The sequence below is a fragment of the Melopsittacus undulatus genome, chromosome 1 (assembly GCF_012275295.1).
Source record: "Melopsittacus undulatus isolate bMelUnd1 chromosome 1, bMelUnd1.mat.Z, whole genome shotgun sequence".
In the NCBI taxonomy this organism is placed as follows: Eukaryota; Metazoa; Chordata; class Aves; order Psittaciformes; family Psittaculidae; genus Melopsittacus; species Melopsittacus undulatus.
The window spans coordinates 149,871,985-149,899,047 of record NC_047527.1 but is presented as its reverse complement, the minus strand read 5'-3'; the positions used below and the strand labels follow the sequence as shown (position 1 = coordinate 149,899,047).

Below are 27,063 nucleotides of genomic sequence, written 5' to 3'. Positions count from 1 at the left end.
TTCCTTGCTTGATTCCTCAAATTTAAATGATTGCTGGATCAACATACATACCAATATATTTCATTGTAATTCAACTTTCAGTATTAAAATCACTTAGTTAACTCATCCCAAACGAAATACCTTTCTCTTTCATGAAAAAAACATAAAATCAAAGTTAGCTGCATATTCTCCAGGTTGTGGTCAGTTTGGATCACATTCATGTCTCACTCTGACCAGTTCAGTGAAAAGACTCCTGTAATATATGAGAACTACCATACTCTTGCATGTAACTCACTCGTTTGCCAGCATGTTTGACAACTGCCCCGATGACAGGGTTCTTCACATCTGTGAAGCCCACAGTTGAGTTTACGACCACAAACCAAAGAACACTTATGTTCTGTGTCCTAGGAGAAGGCAAAAAAGAAAAAGCAGAATTAAACTATAAACTTCATTAGTTTATTTTCCTCTGTAAGGTTGTAACTTACTAATCGACAAAGCTGTAGTGCAAAAAATAGCTTAGGCCTAATCTATAGAGTTTTTCCATCACTCTAGAGATACACAATTCAAAAAGTAGATTCTGGTAAGACCTCTGTTGCAGACATACCTACATCATAGCTTATACTTCATGCATAGCTTATATTTCCTGCATTAAGTAATACCTTTTTCTTCCCCATCCTCCCTGGAATCATTGCATTGACAAAAAGCAACTTTACGCTGATTTACTTGCATTTAGGCTGGAACATGGTTTTACATTTATAACTATGCCCACAAAACAAACACTGCAAAATAAATGCACACACACAAGCTTTTTGAGGATGACCAATTCTGCAAATAGACTGAAGATGCACAAAAATGGAAAGATACAAAAGCAAAAAGCCTAACATCACAACCAAAACCAAACACACATCGCAATGAACAACTTTATAAAGCTACACGTAAACTTACCACACAGCAAACTTCATTACACTTGTGTCGTCCACATGACCTTTTCTTGTTGCATCGCTTGTCACACATGAATGTAATAGCAGCTATTAAAAAGAAAATCAACTCTTACATCTCTGATTATGCTGAGAACAGCAGCTGCAATCACATTACATAATTAATTACACTATATTCATTAAATCATAATAAATAAAAATATGAACCAATATAAATTGAGAAATATGAATGTTTGATTATTTAATAAGCAAAAAGAGGGTAAGTTTAGATTAGCTATACAGAAGAAATTCTTCCCTGTGAAGGTGCTGAGGCACTGGCACAGGGTGCACAGAGAAGCTGTGGCTGCCCCATCCCTGGCAGTGTTCAAGGCCAGGCTGGACACAGGGGCTTGGAGCAACCTGGTCTGGTGTGAGGTGTCCCTGCCTACATCAGGGGGTTGGAACTGGGTGAGCTTTAAGGTCCCTTCCAACCCAAGCCATGCTATGATTATGCTGAGGCTGTAGCAGAGCATGATCTAGAAGAGACTAGTAGAGCCAGCAAACTTGTAAATTACTTGCCCTCTCACATTAATTCCCCATGTGAACACTTGGCTTCCTTTAAACAAACACTTGTTCAAAAAGATTTTGGAGAGCAGAATACATGAAACTTTAGACACACATTAGACTTAACACCATAAACTCTGCTGAATAGAACACAAAATAGGATAACCTGATACATCAGATTACCCCAAACATCCATTTTAAGACTGCTCAAATTGGTAAGGCATTAAGAGTCAGCTATACACAGTTACTCCTGATATGCTCATGAAACTAGGGCTAACAAAGAACATCCTTATCCATGGGTAACAAAGGCAATCATTTCCGAATTCTGAAGAGCAAATGCTTCATAGACAAAATCTCGAATTAAGAAGTACATATATTGCTTCCTTATGTATCTTGCAAATGAGAAACTCAGTATGACAGGAGTCCATCAAGTAAACATTTCACTGAGGCAAATTCTGAGCTGCTCCACCCAGAACACCAAGAAGTGTCAAACGGCAACTTGCTGCCAAGCCCAGATACAAAGATGAGCAGCATGCAACTGTGAAGCAGAAGCAAAGCTTCCAGAAACCGGACAAGAGCAAAGCAAAAGCATTACTTTGCATGAGTTGCATTTGCATGAACCCCAGGATATGCAGGATTGAGGGGACAAGCTAGTGAGCATGGCAGGTAGCATAAGAAACTGTTCAAATCAAACAGCTTGTCTGGAATTTTTGAGCTCAAATGCTGAATATTCCCTTGTATAAAAGATGGACAGAAATGAAAGAGGTTCAATTCAAACCTCTTCCCCAAAAGTAGCAGCATCTCAAGAAATGACCAACTTGTTACAGAAGTATGGATAAAAGAAGCAGTACTGACCAGCTGTTTGCCAAAGTCATCAATCAAACCCAGAATTACCATGAGCTGTGCATCATTTTAAAAACAATTTCACATAGCACATGTAATGTAACACTGTACCTTTATTTCTCAGGAGAGCACATGGGACTTCCTAAGAAATAAACAGGGAGCCATTAGGTTAAAAGAGTTGAAACAACAAACTTCTTTAGAAAACAGTCACACAAAGAAGCAGCACTCTCAGTTTTCAGGTGTATAACACTTTTGTTTGCAAAAGTGAAATAAAAGCTGGAAAAAAAACCCTCAAATCTTTTAACAAAACTTTTCCCTTAAGAGATTTAATGTAAATTAAAAAAAAACAAACCCAAAATGTAGTTCTGTTCTGCCCAGCAAACTCAGCAGATAAAGCCGTGAAGTCACAAAACCAGGTTTGTCCTAAGAAACCACAAGAGCTCTCCTAGACAATAGTGATGAGAGTGCACAATTTGACCAACTGTTCCAAAAATGCAAGTCTGACTTGATTTAAAAACCAAAGAGAGTGAAGTCAAACCTCATGATCAAAGAAATTTTACATAAAGACTTTAACATGAAAATAAAAGGTGAAAGATGAAAAGAATATTGTTGACTGACTACATTTGAACCTTCAGTCATCACAACTTTACATTCTGAGTTGTTGTTTGTAGGCATCATGTTTTTCATGACCAATTCAAGTTATCACTGTAGTTCATGCATATGTTTTCAAGAAGCAGCTTTCTGGTGTCTGAGAAGCTGCATGAATTAAAACCTAAACTCACTACCTAGTTTCAGGCCTCAAAATGAAAGATAATCTGAAGCCTTCTACCCCATAACTACCCTCAGCAAACTTGCAGGAGAAAACTGTTCCAACCTCTAGCAAAATCTCAGTCTATGTACCTATAGACTTTTATATTCAGAAGCCATCTCTACCTATAGGTACGTAACAGGTCAGAAAAGTCATCAAGGCTCCTGTGACAGCAGCCAAAGATTTCAAAGTTGTGATTACAGGAATTAGTATATAAAAACATCCTAATTATTATATAACAATTGCTGAGAATTTGCTGGGTCCCTATAGAAACGTACAAAAGAATGGGAACTAGTAAAAACTCCATATTCTCTCAAAAAAAAAATCCACAACAAACCTGCAATCTATTACTATAGAGTTTTAGTTAGCTTTTTATGTTAGGCTGCCTTTCTTCTCTCAGTTTACATCACCGTTGGTAAAACTACCATTCTTTGTGCTACATAAATACTACAGGATGTAATGCAGGATTTTATAGCCAGCCTAAACAGAATTCTGTTTACACACTGCAAAAATGCTTCCAAAAATTGCCTTCACAGTAAGTGACCTCTGTTAGCACTTCACAGTATGATCTAGTTAGCATCTATCAGTTAGTATACAACGGAGGACCTTGTAACTAGGAGCACAGCACTTCTTAGCTTTCTTCTCCTCAACTTCATCTCCTTTTTCTCCCCAGCTTTAAAAGCCATCAAAGATTATGTGTTGCCATGGTCCAGCTTTATACACTCACCTTCTTTTTGAAGCCACACCTACAATAAATATTTGATGTGCGAGAACAAGGTCTACACTCTCCTTCATGGCAAAGGCTTTCACACGTGTGAATGAACTCTAGCAAAATGAAAATACAAAGTTTAACAATTAATATCAAAGGAAAATCAATGACCTGGAACTTCACATTTGCCGTAAGTATCACTGGTCAAAGACACCAAGCTTATGTGCAGCTGGGTTTCCAAACAAGCAATTACTTTGAGTTAAATGTGCATAAAATTTTGTTATTTTCACCTTTTAAATCATAGAATCCAGGATTAAATCCAGGAGTTTTAAGTCATTTTAAAATTCATTTTCAGATGACTTATTACGCACGCTTTCACTTACTAGGTTAACTGAAATTCAACTGAAAGCTAAGTCCTTGGACTGAGAGAACAGATCAGCCTTTCAAAAAGAAGCTCTCATCTTGACAGCACTGGTCTCACTCCTTTCTGAAGCCTAACAAATCACAATTAAATAGCCTGTGAAACTGAAGCTTCACACAAACTTAAGTACGCTTGAGTTACCTAATGCACCCATTGAAGTGTCACATTGCTTCTGCACATAACTTTCTCCAACTTTCCAACGCTACTTTTTAGTTCTTAATGCTCCTACAGCAGCAGGAAATGAGCATTTACTGGAGGCATTTGAACAAAGTCATTTATCTCTACCAGTCTCCACATGTTTGTCAAAAGATCTAGATGAGCTTTTAAAAGACATTAGTACATACTCCTCTCTGGAAATTGCTACAGCTTTATTCTCCTACCAACATAGGAATGGTACATGTAAACAAAATTTAAAAGGCTAGCTAGTGTTAGTGCTTCCTAGACAAATGTATTTCCTGATCATTATGAACAGCCAGACTGCAGGCTCTGAAGTGGCTTTTACCCTGTTTGGTTAAAACCCCAAATCAATGATCAAATATCAAAGTCCGATATGAAATAGAACAGTTAAGGACCACTTTTTTTCTTCCTTTCTTTTCTAAATGATAAGGTAATTTGAATATTCTGGAGCAGAAAGTTCTCATTACCATAGCTACCACAAGGAAGAGGTTTGCCACACGTTTTTCCACATGAGGGGATAGGGTCCGTGCAGATTTTACGTTCAACACATCCTAGTTCCAGTAACTTGCTGAGAGGAGTCTGACCGCAGGGACAGCGATACACTACTTGTGGAAGCCGTGGACAGAGCTGGCAAGGCTGCGGATGGCACACTTGTGTGCAATTGTGCCTCCCACAATTTAGTTTTCTGGGAAAAGAAAGAAGAAAAAAAGGCAGGTTACCTGAGGGTATCATGATCACACAGTGTGAATAAAATAACCTTTTCTTTCCAAAAGCCTAAATTATAGTGACCTTACTTGCCACATATATTCTGACACGAGAAATTCCCAAATCCATCAGAGAACTCTTCCTTCGTCCCACACAATACATCCTTAAAGTTGTTTCCACAGTAACACACTGAAAAAAGATGTTATTTCACAGAAAGTGAAAGAGAGAATATCAGTGACAGAACACCTCCAGCAGTACACTGAATATAAAAAGGTCACTGTGAAGAAGTATTAGTCAGTTTCTAGAAAGATAATTAAGCTGGTATTTAGATTTATCTCAGCATGAGAGGCTTCTCAGTTCTACAGAAGCAGGAATTCATGTTTTATTTGTTTTGATAAGGAGATAAAAACTAAAGGGGAAGTACTACCTGCATGAAAATGATTACTTATTAAAGCAGTGTTCTTCTTCCAGGTACTGTTTAATCAAGTCTTCAGAATTTTAGTAAAAGATTAAGCAGGCTCATAGGACAATTCAGGTCAGAAGGGCTCTCAGGGGACCAGCTAGTCCAAGCCCTTGTGAAAGCAGAGTCAGCAACAAGATCAGATACTTCACTCAGTGTCTTATTCAGCTGGCTCTTGAAAACCTCCATGTTTCCAAGAAAAGTTTTTCCTTATAGCTCATTATAACATTTCAACTTCGGCTCCTTGTCTCTCACCCTCCCTCCATATAGAGCCTGTTTCTGTCTTCCTGGTTAGCTCTTATCGCCTACTGAAAAGCCACTATTCAGCCTTTGCAAGCTAACAAAGTCCAGTACCAGCAGCCTGTTCCAATAGGGCACATAGCTCCAACAGCCTCATCTTTGCTGGATTCTTTCTAGTCATGTATCCTTCTTTAAATACATACTGATGCTGACATATTATGCATTTTCTAAATGTTCTAGCAGTAGATTTTGGGTTTGTTAGGTAAGAATAAAGCATCTGCTTCTTGGTACTGGTTTGTTTGGGCTTCTTTTTCCACGCTCTTGTTTTCATAGTATAAAGTGGATATACACAAAGCATTCCAATACTTACCTTGCTGTACCGTTAATTGGCAAGGTGAACATTTTCCGGCATGGCACACTTGAGTACAGCTGTGCTTACCACAGTTTAAAGTGTTTCCACATACATTAGAACAATGGATTTTTGTTGATTGGCCACAGCGAACTGAATGACTGCAGAGAAATGACACCATAATCTGTCAGCTACCTTAATACCTACAGACCATTTATTAAAAAGGAAAATACATTTTGATTTTGCATTCTGGCTGGCCTCAGACAATGGCTGTAAAAGTCACTATTTCGAATGTATATTTAAAGCATCTTAAATTCAGAGATCCTGTATCATACATCTTGGATGCTAATAAGGTACAGATAAAATGCTATTTAGAAGCAAGTTTAAATGCAGTATTACAAAAAAAAATCAGCAAACTGGTGAAAGCAGCTGGCACCTGGGAAAAAAACAGAAAGCTGGTTGCATCTGTTAGATTTCTAAATTCAAGGATTAGTTAGAATAAAAGAATGGTGACCTTACTGCATAAAGTAAATAATCATCAAATGGTTTGGGTTGGAAGGGATCTTCAAAGCTCATCCAGTAGAAAACCCTGCAACGAGCAGGGACATCTTCAACTAGACAGGTTGCCCAGAACCACATCCAGCCTGGCCTTAATGTCTCCAGGGATGAGGCAGCCACCACCTCCCTGGGCAACCTGTGCCAGCGTTTTAGCACCCTCATTGTACAGAGTTTCCTTCTCATGTCCAGCCTGAATCTCTCTCTTTCAGTTTAAAACCATCACCCCTCATCCTGTCACAACAGGCCCTGCTAAAAAGTCCTCCCCATCTGCCTTAAAAGCCCTTTTTAAGTACCAAAAGGCCACAATAAGGTCTCCCTGGAGCCTTCTCTTCTCTAGATCAAACAACCCCAACTCTCTTAGCCTCTACAACCAAACCACTTTTCTACTGAAGACACAGTGCTCTCAAGTACATGTACTACCACTGACACAGCTGTACCTCCTTTTGAAGAATTAAGATCCCTTAACAGAATTTACAGCTTTCAGAAGTGTAAAAGTCTGAAAACCTTTCTTTTTAGAGCAAGAATGCTAACACTGAATCAGGTTTGGTTAGATCTGGATGTGGAAACGAGCCCAGGCAAGCATTTTATTACACACCATCAATTCTAGGTAACTAGAATAGGGACTCAGAAGACTCTGAGCTGAATATGAGAGATCATAGGTAGTATGGGCAGTACAGTCTTGCTGTTGGCAGTGACACACGAGTTCTGTAATATATTACAGACATCTTGTTAGTGGTACAGCTTCCCAGAAATGTACACATCAGTTTTGGAATTATTATTTCTGGAAAGGAATAGCTCAACATTATATTCCATTCAGATAGAAAAGGTGGGAACTTTTTCTCACTTCTGTGTCTTCTACAAAACAGAAGAAACACTAAAATATGGTTTTGAACCCAAATCAACTCTGAGACTGCTTGGGCACTTCAGCTACACGTACCATAAACTGATATTAACATGGATAACTTTCAATTATTTGTTCTTAAAATAGTAAAATCTATTTCAGTTTTTAAATATAAAATTCTTCAAATTATTTTAGTGCACAAATAAAAGTCACAGCTTAGAATAAACTTTGTTCTGTAAACTTGTAATAAACTATAAGAAGGGAAAATCTTATTACATAAACTTTTATGAAACTGTTCTTATATAAACTGGGTTTATAACAGAAGCATTCTTACCTTGTTTGTCCACATTCACATGTTTTTGTCACAAAGGCAGGGCACGAAGGGCAAGGTCCTGGATGGCACAGGCTTCAAAGTAAGTCAAAAAAAGAAATAAAAAGAAAGGGAAAATAAAATTGTAAAGTTAACATCAGGTTGACTACAGTCCCAGAGAAACAACCCACTATGACCCAATGCACAGTGCACTGTCAGAATATACACTCCTGCAGGGCATGACAGCATTATTAACACAAGACAAGAAACCACACTACATTATTACAGTTGCAGTACTCTCACATGTCACTTACGTTGAAGGAAAACTTCTGTATTCCTGCTGCTGTCAATTCACCAGTAACAGTGCTACTAACACATTTCATAGTTTGCATTTCATCAGCAGACATGCACCAACACAACTGCGTTCATTACCAGTAACACTCAAAACAAGCATCACGTGTCCAAGCCATTAATACATTTCTTTCTTCAGTGATCTTAAATAGATTAGAAACAAAAACTTCTCTGTGAATTTCTTCTTTTTAGGTAATGGGTTTACGTTTGAACTCAGCATTTCTAGCACCACCAGCAACAGCTTTTGTTCCTCTTCGTGTAAGGTAACGCATGTAACAAGTCTGCCTCAGTTTTCTTTCTCACCATCAAGCACATCACCAGAGTATCATCAGTGACAATCCTTTACTTATTAGATCTTACCTCCTACTTCCAAAAACACTGGTCCCTATCTGCATACAAGACCTCTGCTGGGCAGACAAGCCCACGTTTGTGAACTTATACTTAACTAACTTGTCTGCACTCTTCCTTACCCACCTTCTAGTTCCATTCCTTTGCAAATAGAGCAGCTCTCATGTGGAGCAATTATTACTGGCTAGGACTGACCAGCTTAGATGTAGTAGTCAAAAGAAAAACAAAATTAACAAAATCCCAAAATACACAACACCCCCCACCATAAGGATACACAATTACATGGCAAACTAAATTCCCCAAGCACAATTGCTATGCCAGTACTAATTAGTTCATTAGTTACTACACTCATATACAATACAATTGAGTCAAAGGCCCCTCTCCAGGTTTCCTGTAGCCTCTTTAGGCACTGGAGCTGCTCTAAGGTCTCCCCTTAAGAAGCCTTCTCTTGTCCAGGCTGCCCCAGCCCAGCTCTCTCAGCCTGGCTCCAGAGCAGAGCTGCTCCAGCCCTTGCAGCATCTCCATGGCCTCCTCTGGACTGGCTCCAACAGCTCCACGTCCCTCTTATGTTGTTGCCCCAGAGCTGAACAGAGTACTCCAGGCACACAGTACTTCAGTGGAGCAGAGGGGAAGAATCTCACATATTTTCATGTGTGGGAAAGAAGTATTACAAGTACAGAAACATTCTTTCATTCAACAAGATGTTGAAACAGATTTGAAACAGAACACATTAAGTAAAAAGTTCAGAGTAAAGTTCTAGTGAAGTTCCGAGTTTTAGTAAACCTTGCAAAGAGTTTAAGATGACAGTCTATTTGTTGGAATGACTGAAGTTTTCAATTGTGTACCAAGAGCAGAAACAATTGCTTCTGACTATTAAAAATGTCTCAAAACAGAAATATGAACAGGCATTAGGGACCAGCTTCCATACATGGAAAACTAAGCTGGATAAGCTAGAAGCAACTTGTAATTTATTTTTCTGACTGGCAAGCCTATTCATACACAGAAAAAGCCTGACTAATGCTGTTAACCTTATCAATATACTAGCACCACATTACTAAAAAAAACAACAAAACTCCAGGATTTGCACTTTCTTGCCTCTCTTCATTGAATTATGCTAATAAATGTCAGCAAAACCAATCCGAGTTATATATACACTGATTAAGGTCACCATGAGGGATTCTGGTTCAACCATCTGGTGGTCTCAACAAGTAGATAAATACATAAAATACCTTCTTATCCTCACCAGTTTACAAGCCAAAGGAAAGAAAAAGAAACAAAGGACAGAAGTAAGTGGTCCTTCAGTTTAACCAAGTACCACTGCTCTTGGATTAAGATATAGACAAACACTCATACAGGAAAAGCAGCACCTAAAAAGCCTGCACCACTGGATACATGTTTAAAGTTACCTCTATTCAGTATTACTTCTCTAGTTCAGTTAAGGTTTTTGAAACCAAGTCAGGCAGCTGGATTAGCTCCTAAAATGATGGAAACGTTGATACAACTATTGTTGACCTCCTGTTCATTCTCATTTGAACTCACCTTGGGAATACAAACACAAATACCCTCCATTTTTTCCAGGCTTCATCTGAGCTATAAAGCAAATACAGCTCCAAGCATATCAGATAGACATAAAATATCCAACTATAGCCTTCAGAAATAATCTCTAGATCATTTCAACAGCCACATGATCAACATTTACTTACATGTTACAAAGATGTGGACAGTCCAAACCCTGTCTCTTTTTTCCACAAAGTTCCCCACAGCTATGTGGAATTTCGTTCCTATTCCATTCAGGATTGTGCACCTTACCTAAACCATGTCAAAAACAAAAACGTATTTATTGCCTTGATGACAAAAGCCATACCACAATGAACACATGGTATTTTCCATCAAATAGAAGATAGCTCTGCATAAGCAACTGGTGATATCCAAGTGCCATATTATTAATGTAGAATTATCTATAGAAGATTAAAATCTTATGTTCAAACATAGTAATATTAACCCCATGGACAACTTGAGGTTCCTACTTCAGATCACCCAAAACTATGAAATCGTCTTTAACCCTGGGCAAAAATTTCTTTCCTATTTAACACAATGACAACCTTTCTTACAAGTGTAATTTTCATTTCAAATCAAAACATTCAATCTATCTGAATTTTTATCCCTGTACTCCTCAGATTTCACACATTTTCATACAAAACACCTCCTGTCTTACCTGCATTGCACTAATTTTACCTGACTCAGACATTTAGATATGAGAACTTTAGACAAATTGTTGCCTATTGCAGCATAAGTCTAGTTTCTTTAGGACAACATCACTGACTCTCAGATCCTGTCTCAATTCCAGAACACTGTTTTGTAGAAAGTCAGGTGTAACTTTCCATTGACCCTCACTTAAGGAAGGAAAAGCTACACAGAATTACCACAAATTTCAGAAGTGTAAATCTCAAACAAAATGCATTTGCACATATGCAGTTAAGTAACATAATGCATTTCTCCACCATATACTTAAGGCTTCATGAATGTGGTACTTGCCTCATCCACCTCTTTTATTAAAGATGTATTCATATAAAGATCTGAAAATTATGAATATTACTTCCTATTTAACTTGTATGTGTCCCTGATCAACATAAATGATGAAAATGCTAAAACAATTTAAAGGTTAAGATAGTTGTATACTGGAATTGTGTAGTATTTTGGTGTATCTTGCCATGAAGAATGACAACACATGAATGTTATTTCAGGCTTGCTACAGAAGGAAAGCATATAGGATAGTGACCCAATTCTATCATTGCTCCATAAAAACTACTTTTACATAGTGATATGAACATGTTTATCACTTCTGATTTAGTATTTCATTTTTAAGTGGTTTAAGCAACATATGTATGACTCTATACACAGCCACCTTTCAGTGACAATACACTTTTAAACAAGGTTAATTTCAGGGATGTAGGCAAGCAAGCAGCAAAAGCAGAATTCAAATTAACGAATCAAAATGACAAAATTGTTTATCTTTGCAAAAGCAAGAAACTCACCACAGAAGCAAGTGTAAGTTTTAGGAACTTGCGTGGAAGCATTCTGACAAGCTGGACATCTCCAACCGCTATTGCCATCTGCAGATAAAAGAAATAAGGATAAATACGACTTGAAATAAATAAAGGAGCTAATCTGGACGCTTGGAGTAAGTGCTCTCACATTGTTTCTTACCACCACAGCTGCAACCAAGCGGTTAGAAAGCAGCTTAAAAATGCATTTTATCTGTATTAAGATACAGTGCTACTTCATCTGACCAGGCTCCAACTTCATATAGAGGCAGTATTACAATTCCACTTTTTCTATTATCATATTATAAGACATTCTCCTAGAATACAGAAAGTCTTTAACATACCTAAACATGTGAGAAAGTGTTGAAGTGTGGGAAATTGGTGAGAAAACTATAATTACCTACAGTCTTAAGCACTACCTGCATATTCCTTTTCATTATCCTCCAATGTCACAAACTTACACGTCTTGTTGAAGACCAATTCAATATTGCTTCATGTCCAGAATAAACTGGTGCTATATAAATCAGAATGATCTACTTTAATTAATTTCAAGGTGACAATACCTAGGTATTGACTAGGACATTATTATTCAAGTTAGTATTTTATTAAATGGTAGTTTTCTTGCTTCTGCATTTCAGGAGGGGGTCGGTTAGCAGTATGGGAAGAACTTCAGTGTAAGGAACACAATTCATGAAGATGTTTCCTAAATTCAGTACATATCTGGCTATGAAGAATACCAGTATAAGATCACTACTGAACACAAAAGGGCAGAGATTTTGGTATCTGTACAGATAGATATAAAAATATCTATAAACTGATTAGCTCTTACTGCCTCTCTTAATCAGTGCTGAGAAATTCATAAAGCTGTGATTTTGGAACTGTTCTTTGCTATTAAGAAATTTGATTGAGATTTATGATGTTCTCACATTATGAATGCAGCAAGAATTCCAAACAGTAAACCCTATGTGACACAACCACTGCACTCCAATGACAGGCACACCTACACCTGCTATCACCAGGACTAGAGGCGTCCTGCATTAACCATCATAACGCACACTGGTAATGATTTGCACAAACTGGAAATGATCCAGTTTGTGATCATTTGCTTTGCCACTCTTGAAATGCAAATCTAAAGCACGTCTGTTCTTTTCAGTTGGTGCCTATTCATACCCCTCCTCATCCTGGCTTCTATTACTGTGCCACCAAGAGTGGCAGAGATACAATTATGGGCTGAGCAGCTGTACAACAGTGGCACAAGAAGTATGCTTCCATCTTCATGATCATGACCAATCTGTGTTTTCTGACCAAGATTTGACTGCTACAAATTGAAACATCTCAGACAGCAGTGTTAAAAGCTACAGGTAAAAAATGGCAGCAGGAAACTGAAAAGGGTATCTGCTGACAAAGCTTTCAGCATTTACATGGTCCCTCCAAAAGCTAGCATAGTAAATCCTAAGGGATTCCCTATGGGGTTACTTTGTAAAATATACTTCACTATTGCATTAATAACATTATTTCTTTCACTGTTATTCTATGTTACGCTTTTCAAGGTAAGCCTATCATAAAGCCGCAGGAGGCAAAAAGAGGGCCTCTATCAACATGTCTCCCAGAACAGCACACCCAGACCAGGAGTCCTTTAACAACAACAGTTTCTCTAGAGTTTAGTGAATGCCCTTGAAAAATAGGAACCTTTTACCAAGCAAAACAGTCTTCCAAGATATATTTTCTTCTTCTTAACCACTGATTATCCTTTGTTCCTCTAAGAAGGGCATGTGGATCCACCCACAAGGAACATGCACAGTTGCTTTCCTCTAGAAATAAGAATTAAGTTTTCTTCATGGATTCAGATGCAATCACAGTAGGGTAGAATGACAGTGGGGTGACTCCTGACATCTACATTACAGTCCTGTAACCACTCCTTCCAAATCCTGATTAATGAAGAAAGTGGGAATGAGGATGACCCTAAAGAATGATCATTCCACTCCCATGAATCTTCTCATTAATAGGATCAAAGTACACAGACTTCCAGTCAAAGACACTGAAAGGACAGTTATATTTACCTGTGGTATCATGCTCAGAATCCTGCCCCTTCCTGCATGTCTGTTGTCATAAAGGTACAGTTAACAACCTCCTCAGTTTCCAGCACCCTAAAGGATTAAAAGGCTCAAAAGAACCTTGAGTAGGAAGAGCTGGGAATTATATATATAGACTAGAGATCTTTATGTGCAGTTTCAAACAAGCAACTTTCCTCTTTACATGCTTGCCTAGATGAGTCACAGGTAATTACATAAGAAAGGATCCAGACACATCTGCTAGAATAAAGTGAATGCTAGAAGGCTGCATTTCCAAAGGCAGCAGTATGGCAGGAATTTTCCACATATATACAATGCTAGGTACATAAGAAGACCTCCAAACAAGATTTCAGTCACTTCAGCTGTGTAGACTATACTCAAATCAACACTGGTAGTTTCATGCTACCCATTTCTAAGGTCTTACACAGTTCTCCGAAGAGATAATCTGCATAAGAATCAATTATTGCTTTGGCTTCTCAGCTGTACACAACCAAAAGCTTTTGTCCCAGTAACAAAAAAGTGGTATTTGTGTAACATCCAAGGCACACAGAATGGCTTCAGACCTTAAGTAGCATGGCTTAAGGAAAAAAGGGGGGGGGGGGAAAGAAGAAGCAAGTAGATTCATATTCTGACCACTGAAACTCAGAAGCCATCTTAAAAATCAATACTGGTACAGACCACTGTCTAATCTGGAAGTGGAGAGCAAGGGGAGCAGAGAAGCAGAAGAGAAAGAGCTGCTGTAACTCAAATATCTCGAGTCCTTCCAGCCAAAATGAAAATACCAGTAAAACCATCTGCAAAGAAGGGAGCAAATGGCTTAAACTTTTGCCCCATCAATGTTAGTACACAAGTCAAACACCACTGAAGCATCAGGTTTTAAAAGTACAAGAAACATGGCAACAGACAAGTTTTCCCTTTATAAACACAACAAAGATGTGTGCAGTCCAAGTGTTTTTGTCAGATTGACCTTAGCTATGCAATATTTAAAGGTCACATTCCTTCAAGACATAATTCAAAATGTTAGTAAAACATGTTTGCCAAGGAGAAAGTGATGTTCTTCTTTATAGGAATGGATTTTTCCACATGATGGCAAGGTCATGCCTAACAGACCCCTTCCTTCTCCTGACCTGGACCATCTCTAACACACAATGAAAAGGCACTCTTTACTTCTTAGTGCTGCTGACAGTCTACACTGTGGAAATACCAAAGATTGGATGTCAATCACAAGTCTAATATAAGCAGAGCCAAGAACAGAGAAATACCCTATGACTCCCCACAGATAATCAAGAGATTCTTTGACCTGGCTTGGCCAAACTAATTTTTCAAATGACCAAGAGCACAATAGAAGGCAAATAAGTCTCTGAGGGAAGATACCTTCAGTAAAACACATCTAAAAGATACCCTGAGAAGAGAGATACTGTAAGGTGCAAGAAGTCTTTGTTATGGTAGGATAATTCTTTGCTTCTTCCCACCCAAGTATGCCCAGACAGATGAAGATTGGTAAATGCTAAGCAAGCAGGGTCCAGAAAAATATTAACTGTACTTCAAGATGAACATTACAATCTTCAGTGTGTCCACATCACACAACTGAACACAGCAGGGAGGCTGCAATTCAGCTTTAACTTACACCAAAGCATTCACAGGGCAGAATGTAGTGGTATCAGATATTCAAAAAGTGGTCTGACACAAAGAATCTGAAGCAGATTAAGCTAATGACAAAGGTAGAAGCCTTCTGTCTTCTCTGAATTTCATTTCACTGCATGGCATCAGTGATGGATTTTAGGAGTGCTTTATTTGAGAACAGAACTAAGAGTGAAAGCAGACAATTGATGCCTGGAGTACTGCTTCTGTTTGACTGCTCAGCCAAGCACAGATGAGCAAAGATGAGACACTTCTTGGCATGTAAAAACACAGCCACAAAGGTTTGCATGTTGATGCACTGATTTCATTGAGTGATCTTTTACTTACACTTCCAAACCTGAAAATTAGTTTTAGCTATAACACTAGAAAGAATCAAAACAGTTAGGAACACAGAGCATCTAAAGAACCATGGAAGAAGAACCAAGTAATTAAAATTTGCTTTGTTTACAGCTTACTGGTTACCTCAGACAGTATTTACAAGCAGTTTTCCAACATAAGAAACACAAATTTTGCTATTATATATATTTGAGAGAGGAAGTGTGTGCAACAGAATACCAACCTTCAGCTTGTGAAGCTGGTGATCGTGCCCACTTCTTAATGCAGTTCAGGTGAAATACATGGTAGCAATTCTGACAGCTCCACACTGGGGCTACTATTCGGACCACCTCACAGCACACCATGCACTCGTACTTCTCCGTGGTCAGCTGTTCAATCAATGACCCTGCAAATAAAACACACACTTGTGCATGAAACATCAGCTAGCTGGGAAACAAAACACAAGTGAAATGTAAGGTTTCACTTAAACTGTAACAGAACTTCTTTTTCCTCTATTGGAGGAAAATCCTCGAAGATTCCAGTCAGAAACCCAATAAGCATTTTTCTAGATTTAGAGCAGGAAAAGCAAGTATGAGATTCCCACAAAAGTGGCAAGAGTAATCCCCGTTGAGGAATAACAATCATTCCAATCTTCCAAATTTGTTAATGGTTTTAAGCTTGGCAGAAGTTTGGGATTTTACTTATCACTTTTTATGGGAAATTTATCTTCGCCTAAAGTTTAAACTCAAAAGCTTGAAGCTCTTAACTACAAAAGGTTCAGCCAAAACTAAATTCCCATCCTTGAGTATTCCTGAGAGATCACACAACAAATATTAACAGTGAAGTACTTGGATTACATAAACTCACTGCTTTAGAAGTGGAATTACTGGGAAAGGATAGTCAAAGTACAGGGCCTTTGAGCCATATGAAAGAACATGAAAAAGTACTCTGAAAATAAAGCAAGCACTCCACATGAAAGACAGAACAGTCTGACAACAGAGTTAAATGTGCAACCTTAACAAAGGCACCACACAGTCTGGCAGAATTGAAGTTGACACTCCAATCAAGGTAAGGCAACCAAATACACCTTTTAAATGCTATTTAATCTACACCTGCAGCATTTTAAAGATCTTAAGTGTGAAGTGTAAAAATGTACAATTTTTACACAGTACAAATACAAAGGAAGTTAGAACTCATAATGAAGGACAAAAAAAATTGAAATAACAAAAGAAAAATTACTATCAATTCAAAACATGTTCATAACACACATGACTGAAAGCAAGCCCATCAGAGCAGCAAAGAAAGCATCACTATCTAAACCAGACTTCTCCAGAAGACTAAAGCTATCTTGTCAGTGCTCAGAAAGAACAGCTGTCCCACAAAGACTCAGTCCCCTGAAAACAGTGGCAGATACATTTCCAAAATAGCTCCCAACTAAAGCATACAAACACAGACTGCCATTTTAGAGGAGGAAGTTCCCTCAGTTCCCTGTAAAACATTGCTACTTCTTTTCCTGCTTACTGCATTCAACCTTTTCCATGTCATAATCATAATGATGGGAGAAAGACTGAGATATCTTTATGATTCAAGTAGAACCCAGGAGCATGAAAGTTAATATATTTACATTAGAAAGGTTCAAGGAGAATCTTGATCCTTGAGCTTCTTTCTCCTAAGGGAACAAAGTTATTACCTGAAACAACATTACGCTTCCTGATTATGCTACTACTTTCTCAGCTCTGAAAGTGAAGAGCCACTGAGAAGCACAATCTTCAGAAGATTCAATACCACAGTTCAGATAGGAACTAGTCTACCTGTCTCTATCATTCTGGGCAGCAGAGATAAGGTTGAGATTTTTGGGTAGTTCAACTGTAAAAGTACCAAAAAACAAAAGGAAAAAGAAAAAATAGGCCAGTTTCCACACACTTTCTCTTACTAGCTTTTGATACATTGCAAAAAAGGAACAAAAAAATCCAGTTAGGAGGGGATTACAGTTCTTCTATCTGTCATTTTCCTACTTCTACACAAAATGTGACAAAACTGTTCTGCAAAAATCACTTTTAGGATGGTCCCTCTCAAGTCCCCTTGTTCAGTATGCTCAGAATTTGACTCCCTCAACATACATGTTTTAACATGGTTGCCTGACCACTCCATCAACTGCAGTTTGGTAGGGAAACAATACAAAAACCAAACCAAACCACCTTTAAACATAATCTGGTCTTCCTTAGTAAATATAACAGAAGATCTCAGCACTCAGAAACCACACATTTACATGTAATTCTACCCTCAGATACTGACCTAATGTGAAATATGCCACTTTAGCTTGTGAAGGCAGTTCAAATTATTCATGATCATATCTTTAACACAGAAGTACAGGACAGTCTAGAAAGCTTACCTGTATGAGTTTCTTTGTTTTTTGGTACATCACTTTGCTTTTTCCAGTACTGGGTCCAGCTGTAATGAAGTGTAGGTGCTTGATCCCCCTTTAGAAGGAACTTTCTTCCATTACATCTGACAGAATCAGGCAACTGGTGCCTGATATCACTCGTCAACGTTTCATCATTTCTGTGAACAGACAGCTCTTTCTTCCTTTCATTTTTATCTTTTGGAGTATATGCAAGAGAAGACTTCTTACTTACTTTTGTATTTTTACTACGGTGAGGATCGTGTCTTTTCTGACACTCTTTTTCTGCAGGGGGTTTATTCCACACAGGCTTCCGGGGATATCTTTTGTTTGCGTAATTGTAGCCTTTCTGCTCATCCAAACCACCAATAGGGGCATCGCAGAATGCTCTTCCAACAGATGACTCCGAAGAATCAGACTGAGTCAAATCCAAAGATGTAACATTTTCAAACAGCTCTACTTTCTGTTTAGAGCTCACTCTCTTTTCTCGGTCATGTACTTGCTTTCCCTTCTCCCTGAAACCTCTTCCAGATACATGCATCAGGTGTGTTTTCTTTGGCTTTGCTCCCCTGCTATCAGCACTCGGTACATCCCTGTCACTCTCTGAGGAGACAAAGTCATTGTAACCTCTAGCAGGTGCTCTTCTCCCGGGTACTACTGCAGCATCTGAAACTCCCGGACCTGCAGCAGCATCAGCAGTACTTGGCTTTATCTTACTTCTAGTACATGCGCTGTCATTTCTTGATCTGTGCCATCTCTGGCTCTGCAAGTTGCGGTTCTTCAAACTTTTACTGTTACCAAAATACCGGTGAAAGTCTTCAGGATTCCCATACTGACTTTCTGGATTACAAATGCCATGATGCTTTGCGGAAGAGCTTTCATACTCTGTACCTCTTTCAGAAGACAGACCAGGAAACGGTAAATTACTTCTATTCAGATTACTGTTGGAATCTTTCCTATCCTTGTTAGCCCAGTTTATATCTGTAGGTTGCCTTTCTCCTGGAATGGAATTAGCAGCATCAGGATTGAAATTCAAAGCACCTAAAAAGTGAAAAAATAAAGATGTGTCTAAGACTATTAAATGTGAAGTACTACAAGGGCCTGTAGTGACAGGACAAGGGGTAATGGCTTTAAACTGACAGAGGGGAGATTGAGATTAGACATTAAGAAATTCTTCCCTGTGAGGGTGCTGAGGCGCTGGCACAGGCTGCCTAGAGAAGCTGTGGCTGCCACATCCCTGGAAGTGCTAAAGGCCAGGTTGGATGGGGCTTGGAGCAACCTGCTCTAGTGTGAGGTGTCCCTGCCTGTGGCAAGGGGATGGAACTTGATGAGCTTTAAGGTCCCTTCCAAGCCAAACCAGCCTATGATTATATGATTTCTTTGCAGCAAAACTACCATACATACAAAGGCCCAGAAGATAAATCAATGCCACACTTGACAGAACAAGTGCAAACCAGTTTCCAGAAACTAGAGTCAAATTGTACAGTGCTTTCTGGACATTACTTTCTCTTGCCATCTTTACAGAATGACAGTTAATATAAGAGTATAAAAACATACAGTATGGGAAAACATTTGAAGCAGCATTAAAATAGCAGGCACTCTCTACCTATTATTTTACCTTTTCAATAATGTGAAAATTAACATTCTGAAGGGAAGAACAAACCAGGATATTTCAAAACATTAACACTTTTTTTTCCAGTGAATTTCACTTACTTTTAAATGAAAGAGGTTTTTTAAACCTCTAGGAAGAGTCATAACTACTATGAGGGATTTGGTGGCCAAAGAAGAAAACATAACATACAACTTTGTGGAAGTGAAGCTTTAAGGTTCTTAAAAGTTAGGAACTTAAAATTACACTTAAGCATGTTCTTAACCACATAACCTAATTCATACTTTTTAAAGAGAGACTCAGTTGAAACCATTCTGGGTTTCTATCTTTGCAAAGAAATATATATATATATAACTATTCTTATTTATTAATAGATAATAGTATTATAATATAGTATGTGTTATTAATGTAACAATGTACTAGTACATTTTATGCTATATGCTATTCTATATTATCACACTAGATATAAAGACACACAAAGGGTGTGTTTGGGTTTTTTTAAGCTGTAACACTAACCTGATTTTGAGACAGCAGAACAAGAACACCGAATAGAGGCCTTTCAGAACTGCTTGGGATTGAGTTAAGAATCAACCTTAACTCAAAGAGAAGGGAAATGGAGAGGGAGGTGCTGAGCTCTTCTCCCTGGTGTCCAGTGCCAGGGCACATGGGGATGACTCAAAGCTGCATCCATCAGGAAAGGTTCAGACTTGACAGAAGGAAACATTCCTTTACCAGGAGGGTGGTCAATGCCTCAAGCCTCTCAGTGTCTAAGAAGCATCTGGACAATGCCCTTAATAATATGCTTTAACTTTCTATCAGGCGGTTGGACTTGATCACTGCAGGTCCCTTCCAGCTCAACTATTCTATCATAAGGAGTGTAGACCCTAATACATACAAAATACTAGGCTTATACACCTGGAAACATGGACTGCAAGCAGCTTCCCTGGAAACAATCTCATCTTGGCACATGTATTCTGTGTAAAGAACTCAAAATATAAAGTTGTCCTTTTTACTTTCTACGACTACACTTTCAGTTTTTCCAGTGTTTCGATAGTTTCTTTCCTATCACTAATGAAGAACATTATAATGTAAGCAACAGTCATTTATTAAAGAATACTTAACACAGTTTCACATATTTTGATTTGAAGACAGGTTGCCATCCTGTAACTACATACTAACTAAATTAGAAGCAATCCATTTCATTTGCTGGTTTAAGGAGTCTTTTGGGTACCCTAAAATTTAAAGTTTAAACTTTAATTTTTAATTTGAAATGTAAAGATATATACAAGGGAAACCAATTGGCTTAACGTTTCATACAAACATGCTTTGCAAATATCACACAGCTTGCCTCTGAGAAGAACATTCTGTTATTAAAGACCATCGTTTCTTTGGTTATGAAATGTGATATGTAAAAATGTATGCATGAATTACAAACAAATTGCAGGAAAGGGCTTTCAAATGAATGCAGTAAATAAGCTTGAGGAAGTTTGTCTTGTAGATCAGTAACACTATCTGATACTGACATAAAAACATGCTGGACATGGCTTTAAAATGCTGGGTTTCTAAAATACAAGTTAATTTCTGCACATGGCCTCCAAGAAGCATAACCAGGACTTGAAATATAGCTGTGGAAGAGATATTTTTGAAAGCACTTTCCAAGTAATCTCTTAAGTTTGAAGAAACAGATGGGAAATCGGGATTCAGCTATTTAAAAGCACCTCCAAAATATGAATAATTCATTATGACTTTTTATATCACCCATGAATAGGATTCCTGTTCTTACTGTCAGTTTTTACATTATGAAAAAAATTCCAAAGTGGTAAATTCTACTAAGACTTACTTCTGTCTGCCAAGAAAAGTAACTGCAAAATACACATACAAGTGTAATAATCAGTAGCTAACACTGGCTCAAATTTCCTCTGACATGTTTACATGTACATACACAAAAATCCCAAGGAAAAGGGAACCTCCAAAGCAAGATTGTCTATAAAATAAACAAAGAAAATCCCAGTACCTTTAGAAGCAACCTCTGCATTGCAGATTTTAATATCCTTAAGAGCTCAAATGTGAATTAAAACCAAACATATGAACTTACATGGTTTCAAATCTGTTCTGCCACAAAATTGCATATTATACCCCCTCAGCATTAACTATGGACAGAGACAAATGCCTTGGCAAGGTTAGGTAGTCTGCATGAACTGTCCTTCAGAAAAATCATTTGATAAGGCCACTTTTAAAAATGCAAAGCAAATTAGTAAGTACACATCTCATTTTAATCACTACAAGCACTGCTTCAAAACCAGCTTATTTTACAGACTAGTAAAGCCAGACTTAACTTAGGTACTTTTTTTTATGAAGGTATCAATAATGACATTTGAAAGTGCCACTAACAGACATCATGTTTAAGTGACGTTTCTTAGCGCAGTTTCAGCAAGCTACATTCAATTAGATTTTGAAGAGCCTTTAAACAACATACTTTAATTAGGCTGAGACTGTATAAAGTTTGTAATTAAGAAAGACAAAATTATACTGAAGAAGTCCAGCCAGGCTGAAGGAGGTGATCCTGCCCCTCTACTCTGCTCTCCTGAGACCCCATTTGCAGCACTGTGTGCAGCTCTGGTGTCCTCAGCATGAGAAGGACATGGAGCTGTAAATCTAGAAGAGGCCACGAGGATGCTCGAGGGCAGGAGTACCGCCTATACGAAGACAGGCTGAGAACATTGGGGCTGTTCAGCCTGGAGAAGAGAAGCTGCGTGGAGACCTCAGAGCAGCTTCCAGTGTCTGAAGGGAGATACAAGGATGCTGGAGAGGGGCTCTTCATCAGGAACTGTAGTGATGGGACAAGGAGTGATGGGTTCAAAGTGAAACGGGAAATTCAGGTTAAATATAAGGAAGAAGTTCTTTACTAGAAGGGTGGTGAGGCACTGGCACAGGTTGCCCAAAGAAGTGGTAAATGCTCCATCCCTGGCAGTGTTCAAGGCCAGGCTGGACAGAGCCTTGGGCGACATGGTCTAGTGTGAGGCATCCCTGCCCATGGGGATGATCTTAAGGTCCTTTCCAACCTAAACCAGTCTGGGATTCTATGATTAAATACAAATACCACCTGCCCCTTCTAGGTGCATAGAGAAGGCTAGAAACTAGAAAAGTGTAGTAATGTGAATAATCAGTTTAGCATTGTCTTGTTTCTTATATTCTTCCCCTTTGTCTCTTATACCCATTCCCCGAGTCTCAACAATCAATCACCACTGGCAAAATATCCCAGATGGGCTACACATCTGCCATGACCCAAAACTGTCTCCCCTCAACCCCAACTGCTCCCCACATCTACCCTGAGAACAAAAATACCTTTCATATTTAAGCTCACAGTCATATACTCAGTCTGCTCATGTAGTTGCAGGGGAAAAATCAGTTCCCATCTTAATATTGTACAAGCACAATTTGAAACTTACCTATGAGATGGCTCCTCATAACACAATATGGATTACAGTAACAAGTAATGAGCTCCAGGACAATATGACAGTATCTGTGTTAGCTTAAGTACTGTAAAGCAGATGTAGAAATGGTGTATTATCCAGGCTGATCATTGCCAGCAAATCTATTTTTAGCTCAGTACACCTATGTAAGACCCTTTATTCCAATACATATATGCTGCATAAAACATTTCAGGACCAGAGTTGACTTGCACAGCACAGCACAGAAGACAGACAAGCAGACATTTGCCTGCAGCAGCTTCTCTTAACTGAAACTATCACTCTCTACTCTCTGAACCATGTCCCAGGCCATTCCACTTCCCACAAGGCAGCTGTCAAGCAGAGAGAAGAGGCAGAGGATGCTATTTAAGATACAGGCTAATCATAACATTATCTGAGTTAACATCAGGGTGCTGCAAAAGTAGAGATTCATATTTTCTTCATCCCAGTCACAAAAGACAAGGATTCTTCCAGGCAGAAGCCTAATGCCTCTAGAAACAGTGAAATGAGTTAGCTCATCAGGTGATCCCAAAGTGACACTCATTACCAGAGAAGTCTACCTAGACTACAATAAAATAGAGATGTGCTGAAAATATGAAATATCCTAAATGACTCTGGGCACCCATGTTATTTCTAGTTACATGCTCAAGTCACAGTTACATAATGGTTCTTCTATCATTAAATACCCATAATACATAATAAATCATTAAATGCAAGGGTGGAATAAGGATCTTGAAAAGCTATTCCCCCTCCTTCTCAACAGCCACACATGGTAAAGCAAAAATGAACCTGGACCTGCATCATAAAAGCCAGCAGGCAAAACAAAAAATGAGAAAAACAAAATCCTTCTTGCACTTGTGATGCTCAACCCCAATCCAGGCTGGGTCCCTAAACTGCTCTCTACCCATGAGCTCCTGCCTACATCACAGACTGGTCTGGGTTGGAAGGGACCTTAAAGATCATGTAAGCTTCACAGAATCCCAGACTGGTTTGGGTTGGAAAGGACCTTAAGCTCATCCAGTTCCAACCTCCTGACATGGGCAGGGACACCTCACACCAGACCAGGTTGCTCCAAGCCCCTGTGTCCAACCTGGCCTTGAACACTGCCAGGGATGGGGCAGCCACAGCTTCCCTGGGCACCCTGTGCCAGCGCCTCAGCACCCTCACAGGGAAGAACTTCTGCCTTATACCTAACCTGAATCTCCCTCTGTCAGCTTAAAGCTTAACCTGCCCATTCCGGCCAGGTGAGGTGGCACCTGCCTCAGCAGTCACCTCCTGCCTGCCCAGACCCGTGGCCCCGCCGCCATCCCCGCGGGCTGGGACACGTCAGGCTGCCGTGTGTGCTCCGCGGATGCGGGTGGGCACAGCGCGGTGAACTTTTCCAGAACCCAACCGCCTCTCTGGGCTCGTTCGTCACACACCGAAGCTCGCACGGGTCTCCTCAGGCAAAGTTTCCCCCTCGCCGCCAAGCCCGGCCCAGCCATTTTGGTCACCACAGGCGCCCACAAGCTGCGGCGGGGTAAGGGGAGGGGGCGGCGGCAACAGGTGGTGTTGGTGCCGCAGCCCCGCAGCCCCACCACACGGCAGCGCTCGCTCGACCGGCACGGAGCGGCCGTTTGCCCGACAGGCTGCGAGGCCATGAGCCGCTCCTGCCCTCCGCAACCAGCCTGCCCGCTCCTCCGAGCGCAGCAGCCACACTTACCTGCGCCGGGCCGCGCCTCCGCCATGCCAGCACAGCCCCCTCCCCACGGGTCCGGCTTCCTGCCTGCCGCGCATGCGCGCAGCCAGCTCACTCCCCCCCTCCCTCCCTCCCTCTAACCCTGCCCGCCCCCCGGGGGAGCGGTGCTACGCGTGCGCAGCCGCAGGAGGGCTCCGAGAGGGCGGGGCGGGCGGGAATGGCAGCGGCGGTTCCGGAGCGGTGTGGGTGCTGTGGTGGCTCGGGAGTCATAGAGACGTGGGACGGGGTGAGCTGGGGAGGACTGGGAGCTGCTCCAGTCTCGGGCACGGACACCTCACACTGGAGCATCTTGTACCAAGACCCTGTGTCCAGCCTGGCCTTGAACACTGCCAGGGATGGGGCAGCCACAGCTTCTCTGGGCACCCTGTGCCAGCGCCTCAGCACCCTCACAGGGAAGAGCTTCTGCCTTAGATCTAACCTGAACTTCCCCTGTTTCACTTTGAACCCATCACCCCTTGTCCTGTCACTGCAGTCCCTGATGAAGAGTCCATCTCCAGCATCCCTGTAGCCCCTTCAGACACTGGAAGCTGCTCTGAGGTCTCCACACAGCTTCTCTTCTCCAGGCTGAACAGCCCCAATGTTCTCAGCCTGTCTCCATACAGGAGGTGCTGCAGCCCCTGATCATCCTCGTGGCCTCCTCTGGACTTGCTCCAACAGCTCCATGTCCTTCTCAGGCTGACAACACCAGAGCTGCACACAGGGCTGCAAGTGGGGTCTCATGAGAGCAGAGCAGAGGGGCAGGATCACCTCCCTTGACCTGCTGCTCTCCCTGCTTTTGATGCAGCCCAGCACATGTGGGTTTCTGGGCTCAAGTGCACACTGATGCTGCTCATGTTCAGTTTCTTATCAACCAACACCCCTAAGCAGTCTCTGCAGGGCTGCTCTGAGACGGTTTGATGGCTGCAGCCCTTCCTTGACATGGGCTTTGAGTGCTGGCAGCATTCCAGAGCCTGGCTCAGGACACTGCGTAAGAGAGATGCATTGGCTAGAAAGGAGTGATGTGTCATCAGGGCTATATGGCATCCTGCACTGCTCTAGAGAGGTGGCAGAGCCACACTCCTGTCATCCCAGATGAGTGCTGGAGCTTAAGCCTCAGTTGGGAAGCCCACACCAGGATTCCCATGCTCCACAGAACGCACGCTGTGTGGTACTGCGGGCTGGAGCCCTGGTGCTGAGCCATGGTGTGATCACACCTCCCCGCAGAGGTTTGCAGTGCCATGGTTACCGTACCAGAGCAGTTCTGTGCTGCAGCGTGGCTCCACTGTCCTCACAGAGCTGCTCATCTTTCCAGACGCTGCAAATTAAGCTCACATTCAGAAGTCAGGCTTCCAAGATCTGGCTTTCATGGAAAAAGGCATCCTGCTATTTGTGAAACAACATCTGCTCTTACGCCATTATCAACCTCAGGAATCACTCTTCACTTGACAGATGAAAAGTGCTGGGCAAAAGAGTTGCTGTTCAGATAACGAAAGCCTTCATCTAGATATAGAGGGATTGTACTGTCACCTGTTAAAACAGACTAGAAATACAGTTCTAGAAATCCACAGAAATATGCAGAAGATAGAAATGGACAGCTTTTCCACTGGAAAAAAGCCTCCAATAACCCATAATTTTGAGAGGTACGGAGAATATGCATTATTGTGATTGTCACATAGAGACTGCTGAAAAAATAGGAAACTGAGGCATTAGCAACAATATGCTCCAACCCTGGCAGTGTTCAAGGCCAGGTTGGACAGGGCTTGGAGCAACCTGGTCTAGTGGAAGGTGTCCCTGCCTGTGGCAGGGGGTTGGAACTGGACGAGCTTTAAGGTCCCTTCCAACCCCAACCATTCTGTGATCCCACAGCTCTGCAGAAGGACACCTCAGGGGCACTGCTGCACAGTGTCTGCATTCTGCCCTCCCCACTCCCCTGGTGAAATTCTGGCATCAGAGTTCCACCTGCTGCATAGTTCTTCCCCTCCTCATAGGCAAAATTCATGGCTCCAAAGCCCTTAAAGCAGTAGTTGGCTTATTGAGGAAACATTACCTGTTGAAATGCAGACAGATTCCTGCCCCTGCTGCAAAGGAAGCTTGCAAACCAGTATGGCAACATCCGTGTTTTGCCATGGATTTTGAGTGTGTTTGAAGTGCTTTGCTGTATGTAAACATTGTGGCCATCTGAGGCTGCAAAGAAAGGTATGTGGCAGTGGCATG

General features: G+C 40.6%; 1 protein-coding gene across 1 annotated transcript in view; it reads right to left on the bottom strand.

Annotated features, from left to right (window-relative positions):
• The window catches only part of NFX1 (nuclear transcription factor, X-box binding 1), a 47,443-nt gene extending 22,559 nt beyond the window's left edge, over positions 1-24,884 (bottom strand). Inside the window, exons 1-13 of the mRNA XM_034063111.1 lie at positions 24,835-24,884; positions 18,045-19,094; positions 15,897-16,058; positions 11,616-11,693; positions 10,284-10,389; positions 7,906-7,977; positions 6,194-6,333; positions 5,213-5,312; positions 4,886-5,103; positions 3,839-3,936; positions 2,415-2,445; positions 925-1,007; positions 275-383 (exon numbers count right to left, since the gene is read on the bottom strand). Of these exons, the coding sequence (XP_033919002.1) occupies positions 275-383; positions 925-1,007; positions 2,415-2,445; positions 3,839-3,936; positions 4,886-5,103; positions 5,213-5,312; positions 6,194-6,333; positions 7,906-7,977; positions 10,284-10,389; positions 11,616-11,693; positions 15,897-16,058; positions 18,045-19,094; positions 24,835-24,859 (2,272 nt within the window). The 5' untranslated portion in view covers positions 24,860-24,884. The remainder of the gene's footprint in view (positions 1-274; positions 384-924; positions 1,008-2,414; positions 2,446-3,838; positions 3,937-4,885; positions 5,104-5,212; positions 5,313-6,193; positions 6,334-7,905; positions 7,978-10,283; positions 10,390-11,615; positions 11,694-15,896; positions 16,059-18,044; positions 19,095-24,834) is intronic.
• Positions 24,885-27,063: the final 2,179 nt, after the last annotated feature.